We start from the raw sequence: 19,353 nt of genomic DNA, 5'->3' as shown, positions 1-19,353 counted from the left end.
GCACCACTCTTCTTTCCCTTTTCATGACATTTTATTATTCATATTAACATTATGTCATTAAATTAAAACAGTCTCATCTTATCATATGGAATGCACTGATTAAACAAAGACAATATTAATGCAGTCAAATGGCTTGGATATGCAAATATTCTAATATAGGCAGTAATAATTATAATAAAAATAAGCTGCATGGTTTACAACAACAACAATAATAATAATAATAGAAAAAAAACATAAGAAATCGTTTGTTTTTCAGTAGACTTAATCTATGCTTTTCTAAACTCTACAGCTGTCCTCCACACATCGGCTCCTTTGTCCAGTGTGATGTCCTCCGGTAAAGAATCAAGGCACGGCAGAGGTGGAAGGTTCTTTTGCTCCAAATGGTTCTCCACAGTGGACCTGATGCTGAAGACAGCAGGGAGGGAGGGAGAGGAGGAGCAACAGTTAGCACCATCCATTGTACTCTCCACAGACATTCCTATTCACTTCCTTGCCCAGCTGCTGCTTCAATAGAAATGACCTGTGCCTGCAGAGGATATATAACTTAAGCCCCCTTTCCCTGACAGATGGCCGCCTGGAGGGGTCACGCTCTGGCCGTAGGAGTCAAAAGGCTCCAAATCCCCGGGGAGAGCCCAGGGTGAGACCCCCACACTTCCCTGTGATTGAAAGTGTCCCCTTGTCAATGGATTCCTTTAAACCAGGGCGGTGATCTTGGGGATGATAATAGGCACACTTCTTTCATTTATACAATTATGAATACCTCTTATCTATAACAAAATCACACTGAGCAAACATTCTTTCAAATAAACTCATGCAAATTCTTTGTAAATGATGTTTTACCATTTGTTTGATGCATTACCTCCCACAGATGCTTAACTCACAAATGGTGAAAATACATCTGTTAGTTGTGTTTTCAGCACGGAAAGGGTACACAAATGGCTTGCTGATGAGATTAGTTGTACTCACTCCCAGTGTGGTGAGTAGACCTGGTCTGGCATTGAGCTGCTGGTCTTCAGCAAGAGAATTTCATGCAGCTCCAGAGAGAATGTGTCAATGTCGGTGGCAGAAAGGAACATTTTCAGCCCTTTCCTCTCCTCTTGAGACAGCTTCTGCTGGAATTCTGAAGGTAGTTTCAGAAATGGGTCCTGGAACACAATAATGGACTAAGTGTTATTTGAGGTTTGACTCACACTTCTGGGTCCCACATGCTACAAATGACATTAAACTATATATTGTGCTCATTAAAAACTTCAAACCATTTGCTTCATGGCAGAAGGAATTCAAACTATTCACTTTATTGTTGGGGTCAAACACTGAGCGCCTGCCGTGTCGGACGGCACACTTTCTATGGATTTACAGCACAGCAAGTTTAGCTCTCTCTGGTCTTTGAGGTCAATCACTGGCAGCTAGCAGGGGTCACATGAGTGAAAAGGATTACCCAGAAACAAAATATGTGGTCACCGAATGGAAGTTTCATGCATCGCTTTTGTGCCTCTAGGTCTTTCAAGTGGTCTGGCCTGTGACAGATCTATTGTTGGGATAATTCTGTCAGAAGGGATAATTCTATGTCACACTCTTGCCTACATCTCTTGTGACCACTGCATTCAGCAACCCACCAGACCTATGAAGATTTTATTCCTACTAACTTGCAGTCGGCTCAGCATGAGCTCAGATTTCCAGCAGGTAAGGAGCTGCCAGGTGAATATGCTGTGTTCCAGTCTACTCTCTCCAAGAGCCTGGGATGAAAAGGAAACACAAGGGGTTAATAAATTTAGTGGAGAAAAAGTTTAGTTCCACTTATTTCGTAAGAGCACAGTTAAAGGGACACTATGCAAAATTGCCAAGGGGTCAACTAAAGGACCCTTTATAGTCAACTGGCAAAAAAGGAGGAATAAGCTCATTTTGTTGTTGAATCGATGTGTTTGTAAGCCAGGATACAGACAGACTGCATGCTTATTCCATGTTTTTGTCATTTGAGTCTAATTAGGCCTCGTATCAGTCAACCCTTTGCAAATACTGCACCTAGCAGAGTGGGAATGCCAGCTCATACACACATAAACAAGGGAGTGGTGGAATAACGCCTTGCACAAAATGAGATCCATATTATCATATGCTCTTTGTATAATTACGTTGGAACAGAAATAGCCGTAGGTCCAAAGGTTTCTACCTTGGCTACACAGCTGGAGATCTGTGCCCCCATCTGCAGCGAATCCGTGAGGTAGGACAAAAGTTGACCTTTGGGATCTCCACCCGTCTTGCCGAGGAAGCGCAGGCCAATCTCCACCACAAACACGGCATCACAGACGTCAGTGTATGAACGCAGCACTGTCCGCATGGCAACACTCACGGAACCCTTCAGCGGCTCCTATAGCACAGACAGAGAAACTGTCAGCAGGTCACTGAGTGACGCCTGGCAAGAGGGGGTGGGGGGGTTTGGACATCTCCCGGTGGTGTATGGAAACAAAAAAGGAGTTTGGGTGAAGGAATTTGACCTCTAACAAAGTGGCCTCTCGAAGTCCCTTTGGGAAACCTCTGTGAACATTCTTGAGCTGGCACTTGGTTAGTGTTTTGCCTTGAGATGAAGACTGGTACTAGACAGGAATTCAAGTTCAGAAGTAACATAACTGAAAAGGATTTACCTGATGAATTTTGCCTCTGACCTCTGTTAGAACCACAGAGAAATCCTGTAGGTGTCTGTTCAAGTATCTTGAAGTGTCCTGATTTTGGATTAAAGTGGACAACGGTGCTGCTTAGTACAATGGTTGGCATTATCTAGCATCTGCATGTAATTGTACATATGTCTTTTCCATTCTTACCGCTTCAATAAGTGGTTTCCCAGACAGGAAGCGACGGGCCAGTTGGGTTTGGATCCCTGGCAGATTGTAGCTGCTGTCTGTCTCTTTACCTTTCCTCAAGGTGTAATGGCAGTGAGCTAACACTAGGGGTAGCAGTTCCCTTTCTGGATGGCACAAGGTTAGCTGGGTGTCTGATATGCTCTCCAGTTGAACACTGTATTCACTGTGGAAATAGTACAAGGAAATATCCACAATTAGCTGTAAAATGCCTTAACTTTAATCAGCGCTTTAAATTCACTTCAAACTCCAAATGAACAAAGCCACTGTAGTTAATACCAGACAAGGCGAACTGACCTATCTTCTTGGTTGTTCAGTTTCCTGGCCTCTCTGACTAAGCTGTTGTGAGTCACTGACAGGAAATCTACAAGAGTCCTTAGACATGACCCAGGTCCATGTCGACATGGTGTGAGGAACTCCCCAGTGCTCTCCGCTGTCACCTCTTTCTCACACAACTTCACGTCCACCCCCAAGTCTGCTGCTAGGCAGGTATGGGAAAAAGTGAATTAAGGCATTCAGTGAAGGCATCAGATCAAATGCACACACCTACCCTAGACAAGATATTCAACACACAAACATGCATGCATACACAAATATAGGCACATATTAGAATTAAATGCTAATGTACATGTTCTTACAATTGTTGGCCACCTCCAGTCGGAGGCAATTCCACACTTCGATGAATTTCATCACTCTCTCAGTAAGTATGTTCTTCTGGTATCCTATCAAGGATAATGAGAAAGATGGGTTTGTGTGGGTGTGTTTGGGTGATAGTGGTGGTGGGTTTTTGCGTTATATTTTCACTGCTAGTGTTGCACAATAAATTTCAAATGTGACCTGATGTTAATATACCTGCTGGTATCTGCTGTAACATCTGTGCAATGCTCTGGGTTCCAGCGTTTGATGCCAGGGGAAATACCCTCAAAAGGTCTGACTGCAATGCAGCCAGCTCAGGCAGGTGATGCAACTGTCTAACACATTGTACCTGGGAGAAAATACACACAGATGAAGGTATGACATCTCAGCCTTGGGACACCATAGAGGATTTTTAACATCATTCCTATATATTGCATCACACATAATGATAGATATTTTTAATCTCTCAGTTGTAAATATGTCACAATAGAGAAAAAAGAAGTATGTATGTAAAGAAGTATGTATCAAAGACAATATAATTGAGATTATCCTGCTGCCTCTGGATATGTGACAAGTACCAGGGCATCTAATCTCACAGCAACATCATTCAGTGTGAATTAATATAATTTAATAACACATATTAATTGATATGCACTGAAAGAATAGATAAGAAGAAGAAAATCTGGGTAAAACCATGGCCTGAAAGATCCAGTAACCATGGGCTCTATGCTACACACTCTGGCATCTTAGATCAGAATGCAAGTTGGTTGGGATATGTTAAGAATGAATCCATGAACTCTTCACATCACAAGATAATGTGTTTGGACCATTAGTCCTGACAAGCCTCCAATCAGGATTTCCTCTCCCAATTGTCAGTATGGTGAAATATGATGTAAATCAGCATGATAAGCCTCCAGTGTGTCCTCAGCCGTACTCATAAATAGGATTGGTCATGCTAGGAGGCATAATGAAAACCCTTCTGACAGATTTTAAGGTAAGCAAGAGACGCACCTTCTTCAGAAACAGGGTAAGCAGGGGCAACAAGCTGCGTCCCTGTGCTTCCCCCACCAGCTGAGAGAAGCGCTCCACTGTCATTGACTCAGGTAAGGTCCAGAAGGAGGAATGATTTGTTGGGCAATCAGAATGAAGCCTCAATATTGGTCCAGGATCCCCATGGAGGAGCTTCATCAGGGGGCTTCCAGTAAGCCTGTCGTCAGCACTGATTCTCTCCTGGGCTTCAGCCAGCTTCCTCCCCAGATCCTGAGAATATACAAGTTCACAAAGGTGCAATTAGTAAGATGTTTACTGTCCCATAGCATAAAATGCCTATAATCTACCTGTAGTGGTTTGATAAATACTTGTCACTCAATGATTACAATAGCGTTTCTATAGGGTCCCTCTAATTAGCTAGCTTAATCATTTCTATAATTAATTTCAGCTACAGGCCACCATAATGAGTTCCAGACACTTGTTCCTTGATCCTAGATTACAAGTCACTGTGGTTTCAAAGCTTTTGTATTCTTTACCTTAAGCACAGGGTTGATGGCAGAATCACAGACTTGCTTCTCCCACTGTTCCCGTCCAGGTCTCGAGGACAGGTCAGGTCTTGGGTGGCCTAAACCTTCATTGACATTAAAGGGATTTTTGTCACATAATGTTATGCAAAGGGAACAGGAGGATGAAAATCATTTGATAGGTAATATCACCTGTGCTAAACTCTACGCAGGTGTTGAGAATCAAATGAACAGTGACTGCTGTGTCGTCCATGTTCTGATTCAGCACTCGGCCCAGTACTTCCATGTCCCTTTCAAGGTGCCTCCACACGAAGTGCAGGACATCAGGTGGTCTGGGGTGAATCATGTCGCCAACTCCCTACAGCAACACAGTGTTATCTTACTAGTACAGGTCATGTTCAAACTAAGGCTGAATGATATTGCAAACAGCTGAAAAGGCTATTAAAATGATGATGATGTGATTTTTTTTTTTTTTTTTGTTTTGCATTCTCAGCTCTTACTGTGGTGTGATTTTTTTTTTTTTTTTACAAATGAAAAATAGAATTCGTGGCCATGACATGTATAGCATCATGGTACTTTATTTATTTTGAATTTGGATATTGCTTTGGAAATAGTCTGATTTTGATAATATTTCAATTAACTGTTCAGCCCTAGTGAAAACGCTTCACATGGTGCAGATTTGAACGAAATCTCACTTGGTCATTGCTTATAGTGCCTTGCAGCATGGCGAGGTGTGTAAGCAGTCGAAGGATGCAGGACTGGGCAGGTGTCATTTGTCTGTCAGGGGCATCAGACCTGCGCCCAGCCTCTCCTAAAATGTGGCCCGTCCGAGTTTGATCTCCGACACTTTATAGACAAAAGGAAAGACAGATGTAATTCATGGAGAATACACAAGTACTAAACGGAGACATTTATAACACTGCTTTGGTTGATAGGTTAATACCTGTTTTGTGCCCGTGTAAATCCACTGACTGCGGAATGATTCTGCCCACCAACCGGTACTCCACAGTCTAGGCAATTTGATATAATTGTCGGTTTACCACACTGTGGGAGTGATGAGAAGCATTGGATGTATGTGATGAATGACTTCATGATGTTTGTGTTTATGTTGTTGTTTTTTCCATTACGCTTAATGTTAAAAAAAATACACACAAAAAGACAAAAAAAACAATTCATACCTCTCCCACAAAACATGGATGGCCATTGGCACAGACTGCAAATGATGAAAAAAAAAAAAAAAAAACATTACATCTTAAAGCACTCTTCAACGACAAGTGATGACAAAGATGTCGCTTGAACGTCTGACACATAACACTGAAATCCAAACCTTCCTCATGTTCTCTACAAGTAAAATACTCACAGTACAGCTGCATTCTCCTCTCTCCCAACCACTGTCTGGCTTCACTGGTGTGGTCGTCTGGCATGGTTGGCAAGAAGGAGTGCTTGGAGGCAAGATGAAATATATTTAATATTCCAGAGACAACAGATTGGAGTATGAGATTACACTGAGCAGCTGCAAAACTTGGAAAAAAGTTCCCTTGCACTCAAAAATTTCTTCGGTTTATGTCCCCTAAAATGTCCCTCTGTGGCTATACTGACTGGTATCTGTATAAAGTTTGTCACTAGACATGTTTTCACAATCCTCTACTTAAGGTGGAGGAGTTAATTTAGAGTTACATTTACGATACAAATGTGTACTTTTTCATGAATAAACTTAAATCTAAATATGTAATACTGATGAACAGAGATAATTTTTAGGGGCTTTTTAGGGGTTTAATAACTGACTGGAGGGGGACTTTAAATCACAACACAAGACAAGAAGTGTCTTACTGTAACATTCTGAGGCTGGAAGGCAATTTGGTAGAGAGGAACCAGTAAAGCATTTCCATTGAGGAGGACAGAGTCCATATGGACCAGCAGCTCCAAGAGAGCACATCTCTGAGCTGAAAGATTCTGGTTTATGTGGAGAGGGGAGCCCCGTCCGCCTATCTGATTGGATACAAGCGCAGTGCAGAACTCCCTGAATTCCGCTGACGTGTTGTTTTTCAGGACATCTTCCAGTCTTCCAGTCTCCTGTAGAGCCACAAATCAAAAAGAGACAATTAAAATTGCTGTGTCCTGAGTCAATATTTTATGTCAGTATCTGAGCAATACGCCAAAATGGAAGCTAGATGGTGACCTGTGGAGAGAGGTGCATGTTGAGGTCAGGTGACTTAAAGCGGCAGGTCACTTGTCGAAACACGGCCAGGGCAAGCAGCACATGGGCCTTAGAGCCTCTCAGCTTCTACAGAGAAAAGATAAAACAAAGGAGACATAAAGCAACAATTTAAGTTGATTATAATTTGCAATGTCAAAAATAAAATGTGGCTATATCATTTGTGAAAGTGATGTGTTGTTATGGAAACATTTGTATAATTACAGAGCTTTGACAACTGAATTACTATTTAGTTAGTAATAAACCTAACTTACTTCTAACTTAATTACTATTAATTAAGTGTTGTTGAACTGATTACAGAGTTAAATTTACAAAAAAAATATAATAATTTTACTACATTTGTCTTAACACTATCTTTTTTACACATGTTGAATTAACTTAACTAAACCATCTCATTAGAAATACTCAACTACTCTACTCGCTGCTGCAGAAATGAGTGTCTCATTAACCTGAAGTTCCATCTTGAGAGAGTCTGAACTGTTTTCCAGAAGAGCCAGGGCCACAGCCTCCCTCAGGGTCTTGTAGGACGGCCCCAAGCACAGAAACTGGTCCTCCTCAGCTGGAATCATCCTCTTTGAGAGAGAGAGAGGAAAAAAAAAAAGATTTTACTTTATGCTGTTTGTTGCATAGTTATTAGTTTCTATTTAGTCAGGAAAGTGTTGTGGATGCAAGTAAGATGTTTATCACAGAATGAAGTGAAGCTAATACTGCAAGGCAATTCCATTTAAAGGTTATGTATGAAAACATTCTTTGCATATTATTATTGCCAGCAGATATGCAATTGTGATATTTAGTTAACAAATAGCCAGAGACACGGAATTCTACCTTATACTGAATAAAATTTACATTCTTCTGAAGTCACATAATATATGCTTTCAAGATATCGAGATGGCTGCACCTGAAGTCGAAGGACCTCTGAAGGGAAGACCCAGCTCCAGTTAGGACTATTCATCAGGCCATTTATGCAGTCCCTGCCAGCCCGTCTGTGGAGAGCTCTCAGCAGGTACACCCTGTGCCAGTCATCACCACAGTACTCGCACACTGCCTTCACTTGCTGCAGATACTGGTCAGCCTCCATTTCTCTGTGTCTGTCAGTTGCTGAAAAATTTGTATGTTTATTCATTTCCCTATTTTATCACACTGCTCCTGAAGAAACTGCACATCAAGTTAGTGCAGCATTGCACACCTGATTTTTTAAAGCGCTGTGCAGTGATTTGACCTTGCAAGAAACTGCTTTCTAAAAGCTACAAAATTAAGCTTCATTGTGGTTAGAGTCAAACAAAGATCATTAATACACACCTTGGACCATGATTGTCTCCAGCATGCGGGCAGCAGCAGCCAGACACAGCCGTAGCCGGGCTATATTAAGCAGGAACTCTGCTGGGTCTTCTTGCCTGTCTGGTGTCTGTTTCCTGGCAAACCTGCTCAAGAAACGGACCTCTGCCTGCAGTCTCCTCTGCTGCTCCCGACTCTGCTCCACTTCCCTCACCTCCGAGCACAACAGACAGTCCTGAAACAAAACCAACATGCAATCAATACCAAGTTAGGCTATTTGACCTGCTTGTAGGTACATTAGTGGCTCTACATATTAGCAGGCCTTTTATGGGAGAAATTTTCTTGGGTGTTTAAGTTTGCAGTGTTTGATTAATCTCTGGGAAGTGCAGTGTAAAAACACCACAGCACCAAAGATGGTGCCAGATTACAAAAATGAGAAGACAAACTGTCATTTTACAGATAATATTATTGCATGAAATGCCGACAATGGGCAAGTTAAGTTGTGTCTTTTACCTGGAAACAGTTGACAAAGAGCAGGTAGAGTTCAGTGCAGTCTTCTCTGTCCAGGACATTCTCCTGTAGGTTCTTCAGGTAGTTTTGGATATGAGCCTTTGCCTGGTCAAAACTGGCAGATATACTGTTATTAGAATATATTCCATTTTTGCAGAAATGTGTGGTTGTATTTATGTTTGTGCCATTTGACTCATGTCTGTACCTGTATTGCAGCAGGAGTTTAGGCAGCACAGATCGCACTACAGGACTGTTGTCCACACACTCTAGGAAGGGAGTTAGCTCTCTGGTCCTGTATACATCTCCTGAATGACACAAAGATCAATGAATGGCAGTCTCATCATCGTAATACCATATTATATTTAGAAAATATAATACATTGAGCGGTTTTACTCCACAGACCATGAGCAGAGATGAGTAAAGAGAAGAGCAGCTCCACCACTCCCTCTTCTGGCCGCTCCCCCTCAGACAGACAGAACCTGGACACCACCTCCAGGAAGAAGGAGTTACAACAACTCCTAATATCTGCTTGCTGCTGGAGTGCTGTCCTGAGGGAGGAGAAGCAAAGTGTTACTGGGGAAGGGAAAACTCAGGTTAAAATATTTTTCCAAAATAGCACCTGTACCTGTAAAATTTCTCAATCAAACACTGTTTAAAAGAAAACTTCTGACCACACTAACAAAATACTTTTTCATAAACAGTTCATGAACAGTTGGTCTTGGTAAGTACAAAAGCTGAGGCATGGTTAACAATTCCATAAAGGCTGTTATTTTTTCTGAACTCACTTGACAGTGTGAGAGACAGCTGGATGGAAGTCAGGTGGCAAGTCTGCCCTGCATTTAGGGCAAGAATGTCTGTCTGCCTGAATGCACCTCTGGAGACAGGGCAAACAGAAGACATGCTCACAAGGCAGGACCGAAGGCTCTCTGAGCTCTAACAGGCAAACTGGGCAGGTGATGCCATACCTTTGGTGGGAAAAAAGAGACACATTTTACTGATGTAATATAAATACCAATGCATTATGTCAACATAGAGACATCATGCATGCAAGTGGTGTCTGTCATTAAACTCATAGTCTTGCTCACTGTCTGAGCATGAACATCAAGAAAAAACTACCCTAATAGGTTTATGTGTCTTATAATCATATTTGTTTCCTTAAAAGAAATTAATTTCTAATGTATTTCAATTCAGAAATTTTTTATTTGTTTAATAATGAAGATAAACCTACAAAAGTGGCTTAGATGTGTTTTGGAGTGCAACACTGATACAGATGTTCCAAGATGTAAAAATCTGCATTTTACTCAGTACAAATGTACAAAATGTACAAATGTTCAAAGGCACTGTCAGACCTCAGTTCCCTGCTGACACACTCAGCATGGTAAGAGTTGAGAATGCGAATCAGCTTCTGTAATGTGTCCACACTCTTCATGCCAGGTGAGTCCTGCATCATCTTGGGGATACGGAAGAAATTTAACTCAAAACACATTTCTTAAGGCCAGACTGGCTCTCCCCAAACCTCCCACCACTGCCCACACTTTACTTTTCTATTACAGTTTCTCAAGAATTTTATAACAATTTATTACTATCCTTTGCACTAGTTTTGTTTTTTGCTTTACCAAGTGTAAACTCCAACTGTTTTACTTACATTTTGGAGAAGGTTACAATGTTTCAGAGCCAGTTCTTTCAATTTGGAGTCTCTCTGTTTAACCTCAAACATGACATGTTGGATGAAAGCTGCTATGACCAGCATCCCATGCCACAGTGACCTGAAAGGACAAGTGAGATTATGAATAAAACTTGAAACACAAAATCTCATCTCTCTCTTCCCATCTCAGCTTACAGAGTTCTCGAAATCTTTTGGCCTGAATGAATGAATCTCAAAAGTATATCCTTTTTCAATACCTACCTGATGGAGACCAAATGTTGCAGACAGCCAGGGCTACAGAGGACACTGTACTTCTGACCGAAGGCTCTATCTAGACATGGCTGCAGGAATTCCACTCTGTGCACAAAGGACTCGCACTCTTGCAGGGATGTCACTGTCAGTAACTTGGTCCTTTCAACGCAGATACCAAGTGCTAAAATATCTTCAACCTGTCAAAAATAAAATATGTCAATATGCATTAGCTCATGGTCAACCACCAAACTGCAAATCAAGTCCTATCATTTATGGATATTTAGGGAAAGTGGATTGAAAAAAATCTGGAAAGAATATGCAGTTAATCCTCATTACTGTTTGCTACTGCTTTTGCAATATCTTACAGTTCAACAGAGATAAGACAATGTGTAGCTCAAGACATGACAGAGTAACATGGGCTGTAATCTTAAAAGAAGAGAGAGCAAAGTCAATGCCCTACAATCTCCATGTTTACATATTTGTAAGAAGAAGACTTTGTCAGGTCAGACAAAAGATCTACATAGGATCAAAATGTTGTCTTCGTCCTTAATAACGGTGTACATATGGCAATCACAGTGTGTGGGCACTCTCTTTTGCTGTGTCTTGTCCAGCCCGGTATCTCTTTTTACAAAATTTGGGTGTTTTTTTTTTTTTTTTTTTTTATTGGTGAAATTTAGTGACAACAGACAAGGTGACATAAGCAAGGGGACAATGGGGGACAAATAAATTGCACCAAATGAACGTAAGGTACAGACGATGGACATACAATACAAACCACAACAGACAACAACACAGAGTTGCATTGGTGTGTATATAGGTGTGTGTGTGTGTGTGTGTGTGTGTGTGTGTGTGTGCATGTGCTTCATGAAAAGACAGAGGGTATGGTATTATTGCGTCCAATATGGTATAGAAAATATAATGAGAATAGATGAATAAATAAAGTATAAAGAATAAATAAATAAATTAATTAATTAATTAATTAATAAAAAAAAAAAAAGAGAAAAGAGGAAGAGAAAAAAAAAGTATATATATACATAGGCTACTTAAACAAACATACATGAATGCAATATAATATGGCATATCTTAATGTAATATAATGTAATGTACTTTTAGCTTAATATAATACGGCATAATATTATAAGATAATGTAATATAATCCAAACTGATACAACACATTATGACGTGATATAGCACAATATAGCAATATAGTATAGCATCATACAATATAACATAACATAGTAATCCATTATTATATGATATATACCATAATCTAGTATAAGCCGATATATCGTGATGATGACAATCTCGAGAATAATAATTGCTAATATATAATTGCAATGAGGGGCGAGGCCAGACCGGGGCATCAGGGAAGCGAGCATGAGGCCCCACCCACCGGACCCGAGTAGTATGGCCGGAAGCCCCAGAAGCCAAAATTTGGGTGTTTTTACAGGATGCATGCTACTTATCTGTGTCTGTATGGCTGAGTTTTCCTAATCCCTTCATTTTTACAGAAATGTGTGCCAACAAAGCCAAAAAGAAATCAGAATGATATCGTTCTTGAAGCCATTCAGTGTCAAAGAATTGAAATTCTCACCATTTCTGTGGGCTTTGTCTTTGACCACTGCTGCAAGACATCAGTAGCTAGCTGGGGCTGGAGCAACAGTATGTGGCAGAGAGTGTCCAGTCTGGAGGCATACAGTTTGGAAGCAGCCATGACCCAAGCAGGAGAGAGGTCAGGGGTTGCACCCATGGACTGCTGAAGCTCAGACACACATCCCAACACTGCATTGGTAAACACCTGCATATGTCAGAAAAGGTGAAAATTTTAAGTCAAGCCTATTTGGCTATTTCTACACTTTGTTCTACCTAAACATGTAATTAATAATATCTATACCCTAAGCTCATCCTTTGACTTGATCTTCAAAGAAAGTAGCAGGAAGTCTTGTAGGTAGCGTTGGCCATATTCCAGTCGCTCCTCTTGTGACAGCTTCTGTAAGTAGCCGCCGAGCGTGCTGTTGTTGAAGGTGCTCACAAACTGGAGAGTCCTTTCGGTACTGTCTTCCTTTGTCACTGAGGAATATTAAAGTCAAAGAGATAAAAAGCCAGTTGCACAATTTAAGATCATATAATTATGTGACCTCTTAATGTCTATACACAAAAAGTCTTTTAAATTAAAAAAAATCAGTCCAAGACAAACCTGGAATGAATTCAGATTCCTCCCAAATGCTCTGGAGGTGCATTTTGATGAGCCAGCTGAATGGGGCAGCACAAGGTTGTACTTCACCATCAAACTTGAAGAAATGTTGCACCAGTACCTCCTGGTCTACATTACTTGAAGTTGAAGACACAATAAGAAAATAAAAATCATACAAGTTGCTCATTAATAGTGATGGTAGGTATGCACAAAAGAAGTAATCCCTAGTACCTTGAACTCTGAGGAGGTGTCAGGTCTAAAATTTGTGTGTCTGCCAGAATGTCCAGCCAAAGACGTATGAGGCCTTGACTGAGCCTGGCACCAAAAAGCAGATCCAGATTGGAATACCTGTCCAGAACTTCCACCATGCCAGCCAAGACCGGCGTCACAGTGGACTGAAGACAGCGCCAGAGGGTATGTCTGGCAGATAAGGAGAAAACAGAAAGCTATACTTAATCAAATCACTGACCATCACAACTTGAATAATATTCTGAAATGAGGCTGACTGTTAGGGTTCAATTTTATGGAAAAAGAACATTGTCTCTAAACTCAGCTAATTACATCTCAATAGTTTTTAAAAGTTTACTATCACATCAGAGGATCTGTAGATTTCACCTTAGAGTGCCCCCCTCCTGTAGAGCCTGGTATTTCTTGGCTTCCCTGCTCACCCACTCCCCAGGAGAGCACATCCTCTCTTCTTTCTGTGCTAATGCAGCCGCCAGTCTACTCAGCAACACGTCCTGGAAGCGAGCTTTAACAGAGTCCATCAACATTAGCAACAGAGTTCATATTAGTTATTTATCATCAAAGGTGTGCATAGGGTAAATGTATTTTAGAGGAGCATTAACTAATCTATAGACGACTCCTATCATCCAACTCATAAGAATTTCAAAAATGATACGACTTAATTCCTTTGACAAAAGTCTCATGGTGCGGCCTGGTTTGATCTCTGAAAGACTGCAAACCACTGCTCTAGTTGTATGAGAAATATATTCAATATTTGCTAACCCAACATATTTACCTCCTATGTGTCCTTGACCTGTTCCCAGTAAAGTCAAAAGTATGTGCATCCGTTGCATGCTCCTCAGTGTCAAGCCACTGGGGTCCCTCAGTAAACTCACAGCCTTTTGGATGCATGACCTCACCAAGGCTAGGCTGTGAAGGTGGGCTCTGTCTGCCTGTACATCACCACAATCACAAGTTGACAACTGAAAGATTAAACATAAAAATATTTTATTTTGTGTTATATTAACATTACAGTATGTTTATTTACCTCTGGACCCACATTTGGATCAGCTTCAGAGTCTGTTCTTCTCTTCTCTGTTTCCATTTGCTCTACTTAAGATCAAGAAATACTGTTAATGCTACAGGAGAAACTTAAAAGCATTGAAAATACACTCACACACTGGCATTTGTAATATACTTGGAGTCAAAGTTCAAGGATCTACAATATCTACCTGTCATTGCAGGGCGGAGTAGGTTGCTAATGAGAGTTCCACAGAAAACCGACAAGTTCAGGCTCATGTCCTCCGTATCTCTGAGGTCATCAATATGCACCGAATGCCAGACACCTTCAACACACAACAAAAAACATGCTTTTAATTTTTTTTCAATTAATGTAGAATAATACGTCATGACAAATATCAAAGTTATTACAAATTAACCGTGTCGCACTTAATGCTCACCTCCTTGGAAACCAATGTACTGACATCGACTTTGGATCCTGGAAAGCTTGGCAATGAAAACTGCACAACTTGTGTGATCATCCAGTGACATCAGGTAATTCATGGTGCAGTATCTGGGTACGGATGGAATCACAAACATCTGTCAAACATCCATAATTACCCTATTCCGTATATGCATGTAAAAAAAAAATCCATGTCTGTTTGGGAGTGTGACAACGACCCCTACTTTGCTGATGCTATGAGCTCATCATTGCACTGGGATTCCTCTAGGTCTATCTGAATTAACAGAATGTGAAGGGAGGGATCAGTATTTTGAAGGAAGCCCCTGAAACATTTAATGAGAGAGAGTGAGAGAGAGATTAAAAGCAAAAAATAAAAAAATATAAAAGGCATGCCAATGTTATGTGATTACAAACAGTGGAAGTGTACCTCATCTTGCTGTAGAAGGAGACCTCAGTATCAAACTGGTGGAGGGACAGCAGGAGAATCTTGTCTGTATGTAGGCCCAGAGACTGAGCAACTACCTTTATATCTGATCTGGTTAGCAAGCTGGAGAATGTGGTCACCTTAGCAAAAACAGAAAGGATACAATGAGGTCAACACATTGTGGAGGAATGACCTACAGTAAATAAAATCTGACCTGTGATTCAGCACCTACCTCAAGAAACTTGCTGGACCCCTGATGCTCATTCAGGTGATGTTCCAAGAAATCTCTGAGTGAGTGATGATGCTGATCCTGGAAATACACCCTTTGAAGTCGCTCCTTTTCCTGGTTTCCTAAGTCTGAATACTTAAGCCTCAGCACAGCATCAGGGGTGGCACAGTTCAACAAGAAACATTTGGCTAATTCAAATACCTCTTCTTCCTCATTTTTATGAGCAGGCACAAAATTGTTTTCTGTCTCCACCTTGTCTTTATCCATATCTGGGATTCCTGTGTCATCATTACAAATCTCTGTAGAGACATCATCAAGCATTTCCACTGACATGCTTTTTTGGCCTTTTCCATCATTCTCAGTCTCCATTGCATCATCCAACTGATCATCCTCTTCATCAACTACCTGTTTGTGTCTGTTAGAAGCTGAGTCAAGTGTTTCCTTTGGTTCTATGTCCATAAGTGTCTTGTCTTTTTCATCCTCTTGGTGTTGTCTTTCTGCACCTGCATCTCCTGTTTTTTCTGCTCTTCTTTCTAGTGCCTGTAACAGAGCACTGGCACAGGCATCACCGTGGAAGCCGGCAAATATGTCACACAGTTTGAAATCCTCTGAAGCCTCACCAGAAAATTCCTTCACCCACACTTTCAGTTTGTCCAGAACCCTGCATTGCCATGGTGTCAGATCTGTACTCCTATCGACTCTGTGTTTTTCAAGCCTATTGATGAGGGGCACTGGGAAGTGTTCATAGACCTTCTTCTGGTCCTCCACTACCACGAGTCTGAAATTCTTGTGAACACGACATTTGACTCTGTGGGAGCCAAGACCCAGATCAACATATTGCTGTTCACTGAGGTATACATAGTACTGGTTCAAGGCATCATACAGACTTTCATAAAGATTCTGCATGTTGAGGAGGATTACAGTATGCCCAGTTTCCATGCAGGTTTTCACCCGGTTCACATTCCTGCATATTTGGGCATATTCCTGGTCCTTTGGGAATCCTGATCCGAACACAATTTCAGGGTGAGGATGGTCTCCTTTGGCAAAGATTTGTTGCTGAAGGATATGAAGAGCAGCACTGTTAGTGGTGAGCAAAAGGAGGTAACGGCTCTCCTGGCCGCTGTCATGGTCAAGATTCTTTTTAACCATTTGCAGGGTGCTTGGCCGGGGAATTTCTGTGAGGTTTTGAGAGACTTCCTGGAAGAATATGACAGGGTCAAAGCCCTCTGGCTGTCCACTGAAGTTACGCAAGATAGCCTCTATCAGCTGTCTGTCATCTGGTTCTTGTTGTGAGGATTTGACGGTGGCAAAAAGCATTTTTACCAGGCTATAATAATCCCTGAGACCAAAGAACTGATTCTTTGCTGTCTCATTGCAGATCGTCAAGAAGGCCTTAGCCAAAGGTGGGATGAGGTGTTTAATTTTTAGAAAAACTGTGTTGGAGGATACACAAATTCCTTTGGCAGTTTCCACCAGTTCATTCTCACTGGGATCCCATCTGGAAACAAATATTCCTCTGTTCATCTTTGCTGGGTCAAGAGCCCAGTTGGATATACCAACAAATCCAACCTTCATGTGGGGATCTGGCTTGTCATTGTCAATGCAACCATCTTCCAGCAAAGGATGAAGGGTTTTCAAGGGCATTTGCGGGGAATCTTCTGCGAGACCAATCTCATCAAGCACCACCACTGACACATACTCATCCATGTTTTTGTCCTTCTGAAAACGGGCACAGTTCCTAAATGTCCCTATAATGCCCTCAGGACTTGAGTGAGGACTGCATTGGAAGGAGACCATATGAACTTGTTTGAGCTGCTTGAACAGTTCACAGTGGGAGTTCTGGCCCTGCATGGCATCCGCAACAACTGTCTTAGCAAGTGATTTTGAGCTGCCTGGCTTGCCAACCAGAAAGAGGGGGATCCTGAGTTCAATGCAAACCACCATGAGAAACACATTCTCTTTAAGAGCAACATTTTTGGCTATAGTCTCCCCTATTTTTATGTTCTCCAAAAAGAAATCTTGACAAGATGAAATCTCTCTTTGCAGTGCTTCTGTTGAGCAGAGGATCTCTGGAAAGTACCTACAGATTGCAGAGAGGTACTCTTCCTTTGACACCAGAGAAGGGTAGTAGCAGACTCCCACTGCAAGAGCCAAGCACTTCAGTGTCTTCTCAGCCTCGCTGAGATGATCGCAATTGGGAAACAGGACACTACTATGTTGGTAAAACCAAACCAGCACTTTCATAGACCTCTCAACATCTCTTAGGCTCACAAAACTGCACTCATTCTTTCGACTCCGCATGTATTTCTGGGAGGCTGCCAGCACATTTGAAATAATGTCTTTGCAATTCCTTGACAAATTAGAGTTGTCAACTTTCTTCTGAACTATCTGTTTGATGTAGGAAAGCTCAGTTGAATCACTTAACTGACCAAAATCCCAAACCAAGGAAGCCATGCTTGGAGGCAGAGGATGAACTCTGTAGACCAGTTGCCTCAACGGAACGTTGCCGAGGCGATCATCTGTTTTCTCTGCTTTCACTCTGTATCCTAAGCCTGCGCGTTCCAAACGTTCCACCATTTCAGGTGAATGTTTCCTGTAAGGATTGCAAGCAGCTATTATTTTCAAGCTGCTGTCTGCTCTCAGAGGTTCCCCTTTCACTGTTCGATCACATAAGATTTCTTTGATAGCAAAAATGGCCTCTGTGGTGTTGGCTTCATCAAAAAATAACACTGTGTCAAGTTTGTGTCTTCTGCAGTTGTTCTCAGCAACTATCTCTGCCTCCCTCACCTTTCTGTAGATCATCTCAGCTGTAGTTCCACCATGCACTTTGACAAGTATCATATTCTCTACCCGTCTTTCCTCCTTCTGCAAATCACAAAGGAAACGGACCAATCGAGTCTTTCCACAGCCAGTCTCTCCCATGATGACCACTGGAATTCCACATCGGAATCTCATATGGATGGCTAACATCTTCATCACATTGTCAGCAGTGAGCTCATATGTTGGGTCTGGATCAAACTCCCTGTTCATTATTCCTTTCTTGGCCCCTACAACACATGAAATCCTCTTGATTTTGTCTGGTCGGGGCAACTGATCAAAGTCTTCAGTGAGAGAGATGTTTTGACGCTCCAAACCCTCAAAAAGTTTCTGTGTCATCACATCATTTATCAGGAGCTTATGACTGTGCAGATCAACTGCATTGAGTTTGTCTCCCCTCAAACCTCTCTTCACATAAAAGCCAAGAAAAGACATTGAGGATCGGTCTGCATTAAAGAAAATGTATGGGTGGGACTCACTTTCCCAATGCTTACGAATTGTCAGACAGGCTAGAAGGTCACCCACTGGACTGTTACCACAGTGCAACAAGGGGCTTTCATCAGTTGTGTTCATGGATGGAGAGGCAAAATCTCGTGCCATTAGAATCATGAACTTCACAATAAAGCCCTTGAAACCAGGAAGATGGTCAGCAAGAAAATCTGGATCACAGAAAATGGAGTTCTCACAGTCTTTCAGCTGCACATTGAGGAACCAAGAGAAGTTCTTCAACTCAGCCCAAGATGGATCTTGCATTCCACAGTTTGACAGGAAGTGGGTCAGACAATCGATAGGATCCCCTACTTTAGACCCTTCCTGGTACTTAAATCGATCCAGGTTCTGATTGCTGTTGAACAGCTTTAAGAATTGATAAGGCCTTTGAATTCCCTCACTGCAAAATTCCTTCTCATCCATGAGTGGGTCTAAGGTCTTCCTTGTCAACATCCCTTGATCAGCCAACAGCAGCTGTTTCACCTCTTTTGGAGATCTACAATGGATAGCTGGCAGAATGTCAAGAAGTCCAACATTCATCTGTATAAAGAAATCAGGAAAAGTAATTCACAATTAAACCATAAATAATCTGTAAACTTTATCTCAGCATCAAT

At 41.5% G+C, this 19,353-nt stretch overlaps 1 protein-coding gene across 1 annotated transcript in view; it reads right to left on the bottom strand.

Moving 5' to 3' along the window:
• Positions 1-7: 7 nt before the first annotated feature.
• Positions 8-19,353, bottom strand: part of rnf213b (ring finger protein 213b) — a 30,486-nt gene continuing 11,140 nt past the window's right edge. The window contains exons 26-65 of the mRNA XM_030078143.1: positions 15,437-19,279; positions 15,208-15,344; positions 15,005-15,103; positions 14,779-14,891; positions 14,551-14,664; positions 14,367-14,428; positions 14,115-14,271; positions 13,709-13,844; positions 13,325-13,513; positions 13,097-13,230; positions 12,794-12,969; positions 12,494-12,697; positions 10,909-11,096; positions 10,648-10,768; positions 10,352-10,452; positions 9,788-9,967; positions 9,405-9,550; positions 9,208-9,307; positions 9,006-9,117; positions 8,517-8,727; positions 8,116-8,315; positions 7,667-7,789; positions 7,182-7,286; positions 6,833-7,075; positions 6,363-6,444; positions 6,181-6,215; positions 5,946-6,046; positions 5,698-5,848; positions 5,195-5,360; positions 5,015-5,109; positions 4,500-4,748; positions 3,705-3,837; positions 3,491-3,574; positions 3,150-3,333; positions 2,817-3,018; positions 2,640-2,717; positions 2,168-2,365; positions 1,647-1,736; positions 967-1,145; positions 8-405 (exon numbers count right to left, since the gene is read on the bottom strand). Coding sequence (XP_029934003.1) covers positions 267-405; positions 967-1,145; positions 1,647-1,736; positions 2,168-2,365; positions 2,640-2,717; positions 2,817-3,018; positions 3,150-3,333; positions 3,491-3,574; positions 3,705-3,837; positions 4,500-4,748; positions 5,015-5,109; positions 5,195-5,360; positions 5,698-5,848; positions 5,946-6,046; positions 6,181-6,215; positions 6,363-6,444; positions 6,833-7,075; positions 7,182-7,286; positions 7,667-7,789; positions 8,116-8,315; positions 8,517-8,727; positions 9,006-9,117; positions 9,208-9,307; positions 9,405-9,550; positions 9,788-9,967; positions 10,352-10,452; positions 10,648-10,768; positions 10,909-11,096; positions 12,494-12,697; positions 12,794-12,969; positions 13,097-13,230; positions 13,325-13,513; positions 13,709-13,844; positions 14,115-14,271; positions 14,367-14,428; positions 14,551-14,664; positions 14,779-14,891; positions 15,005-15,103; positions 15,208-15,344; positions 15,437-19,279 — 9,360 coding nt within the window. The 3' untranslated portion in view covers positions 8-266. The remainder of the gene's footprint in view (positions 406-966; positions 1,146-1,646; positions 1,737-2,167; positions 2,366-2,639; positions 2,718-2,816; positions 3,019-3,149; positions 3,334-3,490; positions 3,575-3,704; positions 3,838-4,499; positions 4,749-5,014; positions 5,110-5,194; positions 5,361-5,697; positions 5,849-5,945; positions 6,047-6,180; positions 6,216-6,362; positions 6,445-6,832; positions 7,076-7,181; positions 7,287-7,666; positions 7,790-8,115; positions 8,316-8,516; positions 8,728-9,005; positions 9,118-9,207; positions 9,308-9,404; positions 9,551-9,787; positions 9,968-10,351; positions 10,453-10,647; positions 10,769-10,908; positions 11,097-12,493; positions 12,698-12,793; positions 12,970-13,096; positions 13,231-13,324; positions 13,514-13,708; positions 13,845-14,114; positions 14,272-14,366; positions 14,429-14,550; positions 14,665-14,778; positions 14,892-15,004; positions 15,104-15,207; positions 15,345-15,436; positions 19,280-19,353) is intronic.

Source organism: Myripristis murdjan, chromosome 19, assembly GCF_902150065.1.
Source record: "Myripristis murdjan chromosome 19, fMyrMur1.1, whole genome shotgun sequence".
Taxonomy (NCBI): domain Eukaryota; kingdom Metazoa; phylum Chordata; class Actinopteri; order Holocentriformes; family Holocentridae; genus Myripristis; species Myripristis murdjan.
This window is presented reverse-complemented; position numbering and strand designations above follow the sequence as displayed.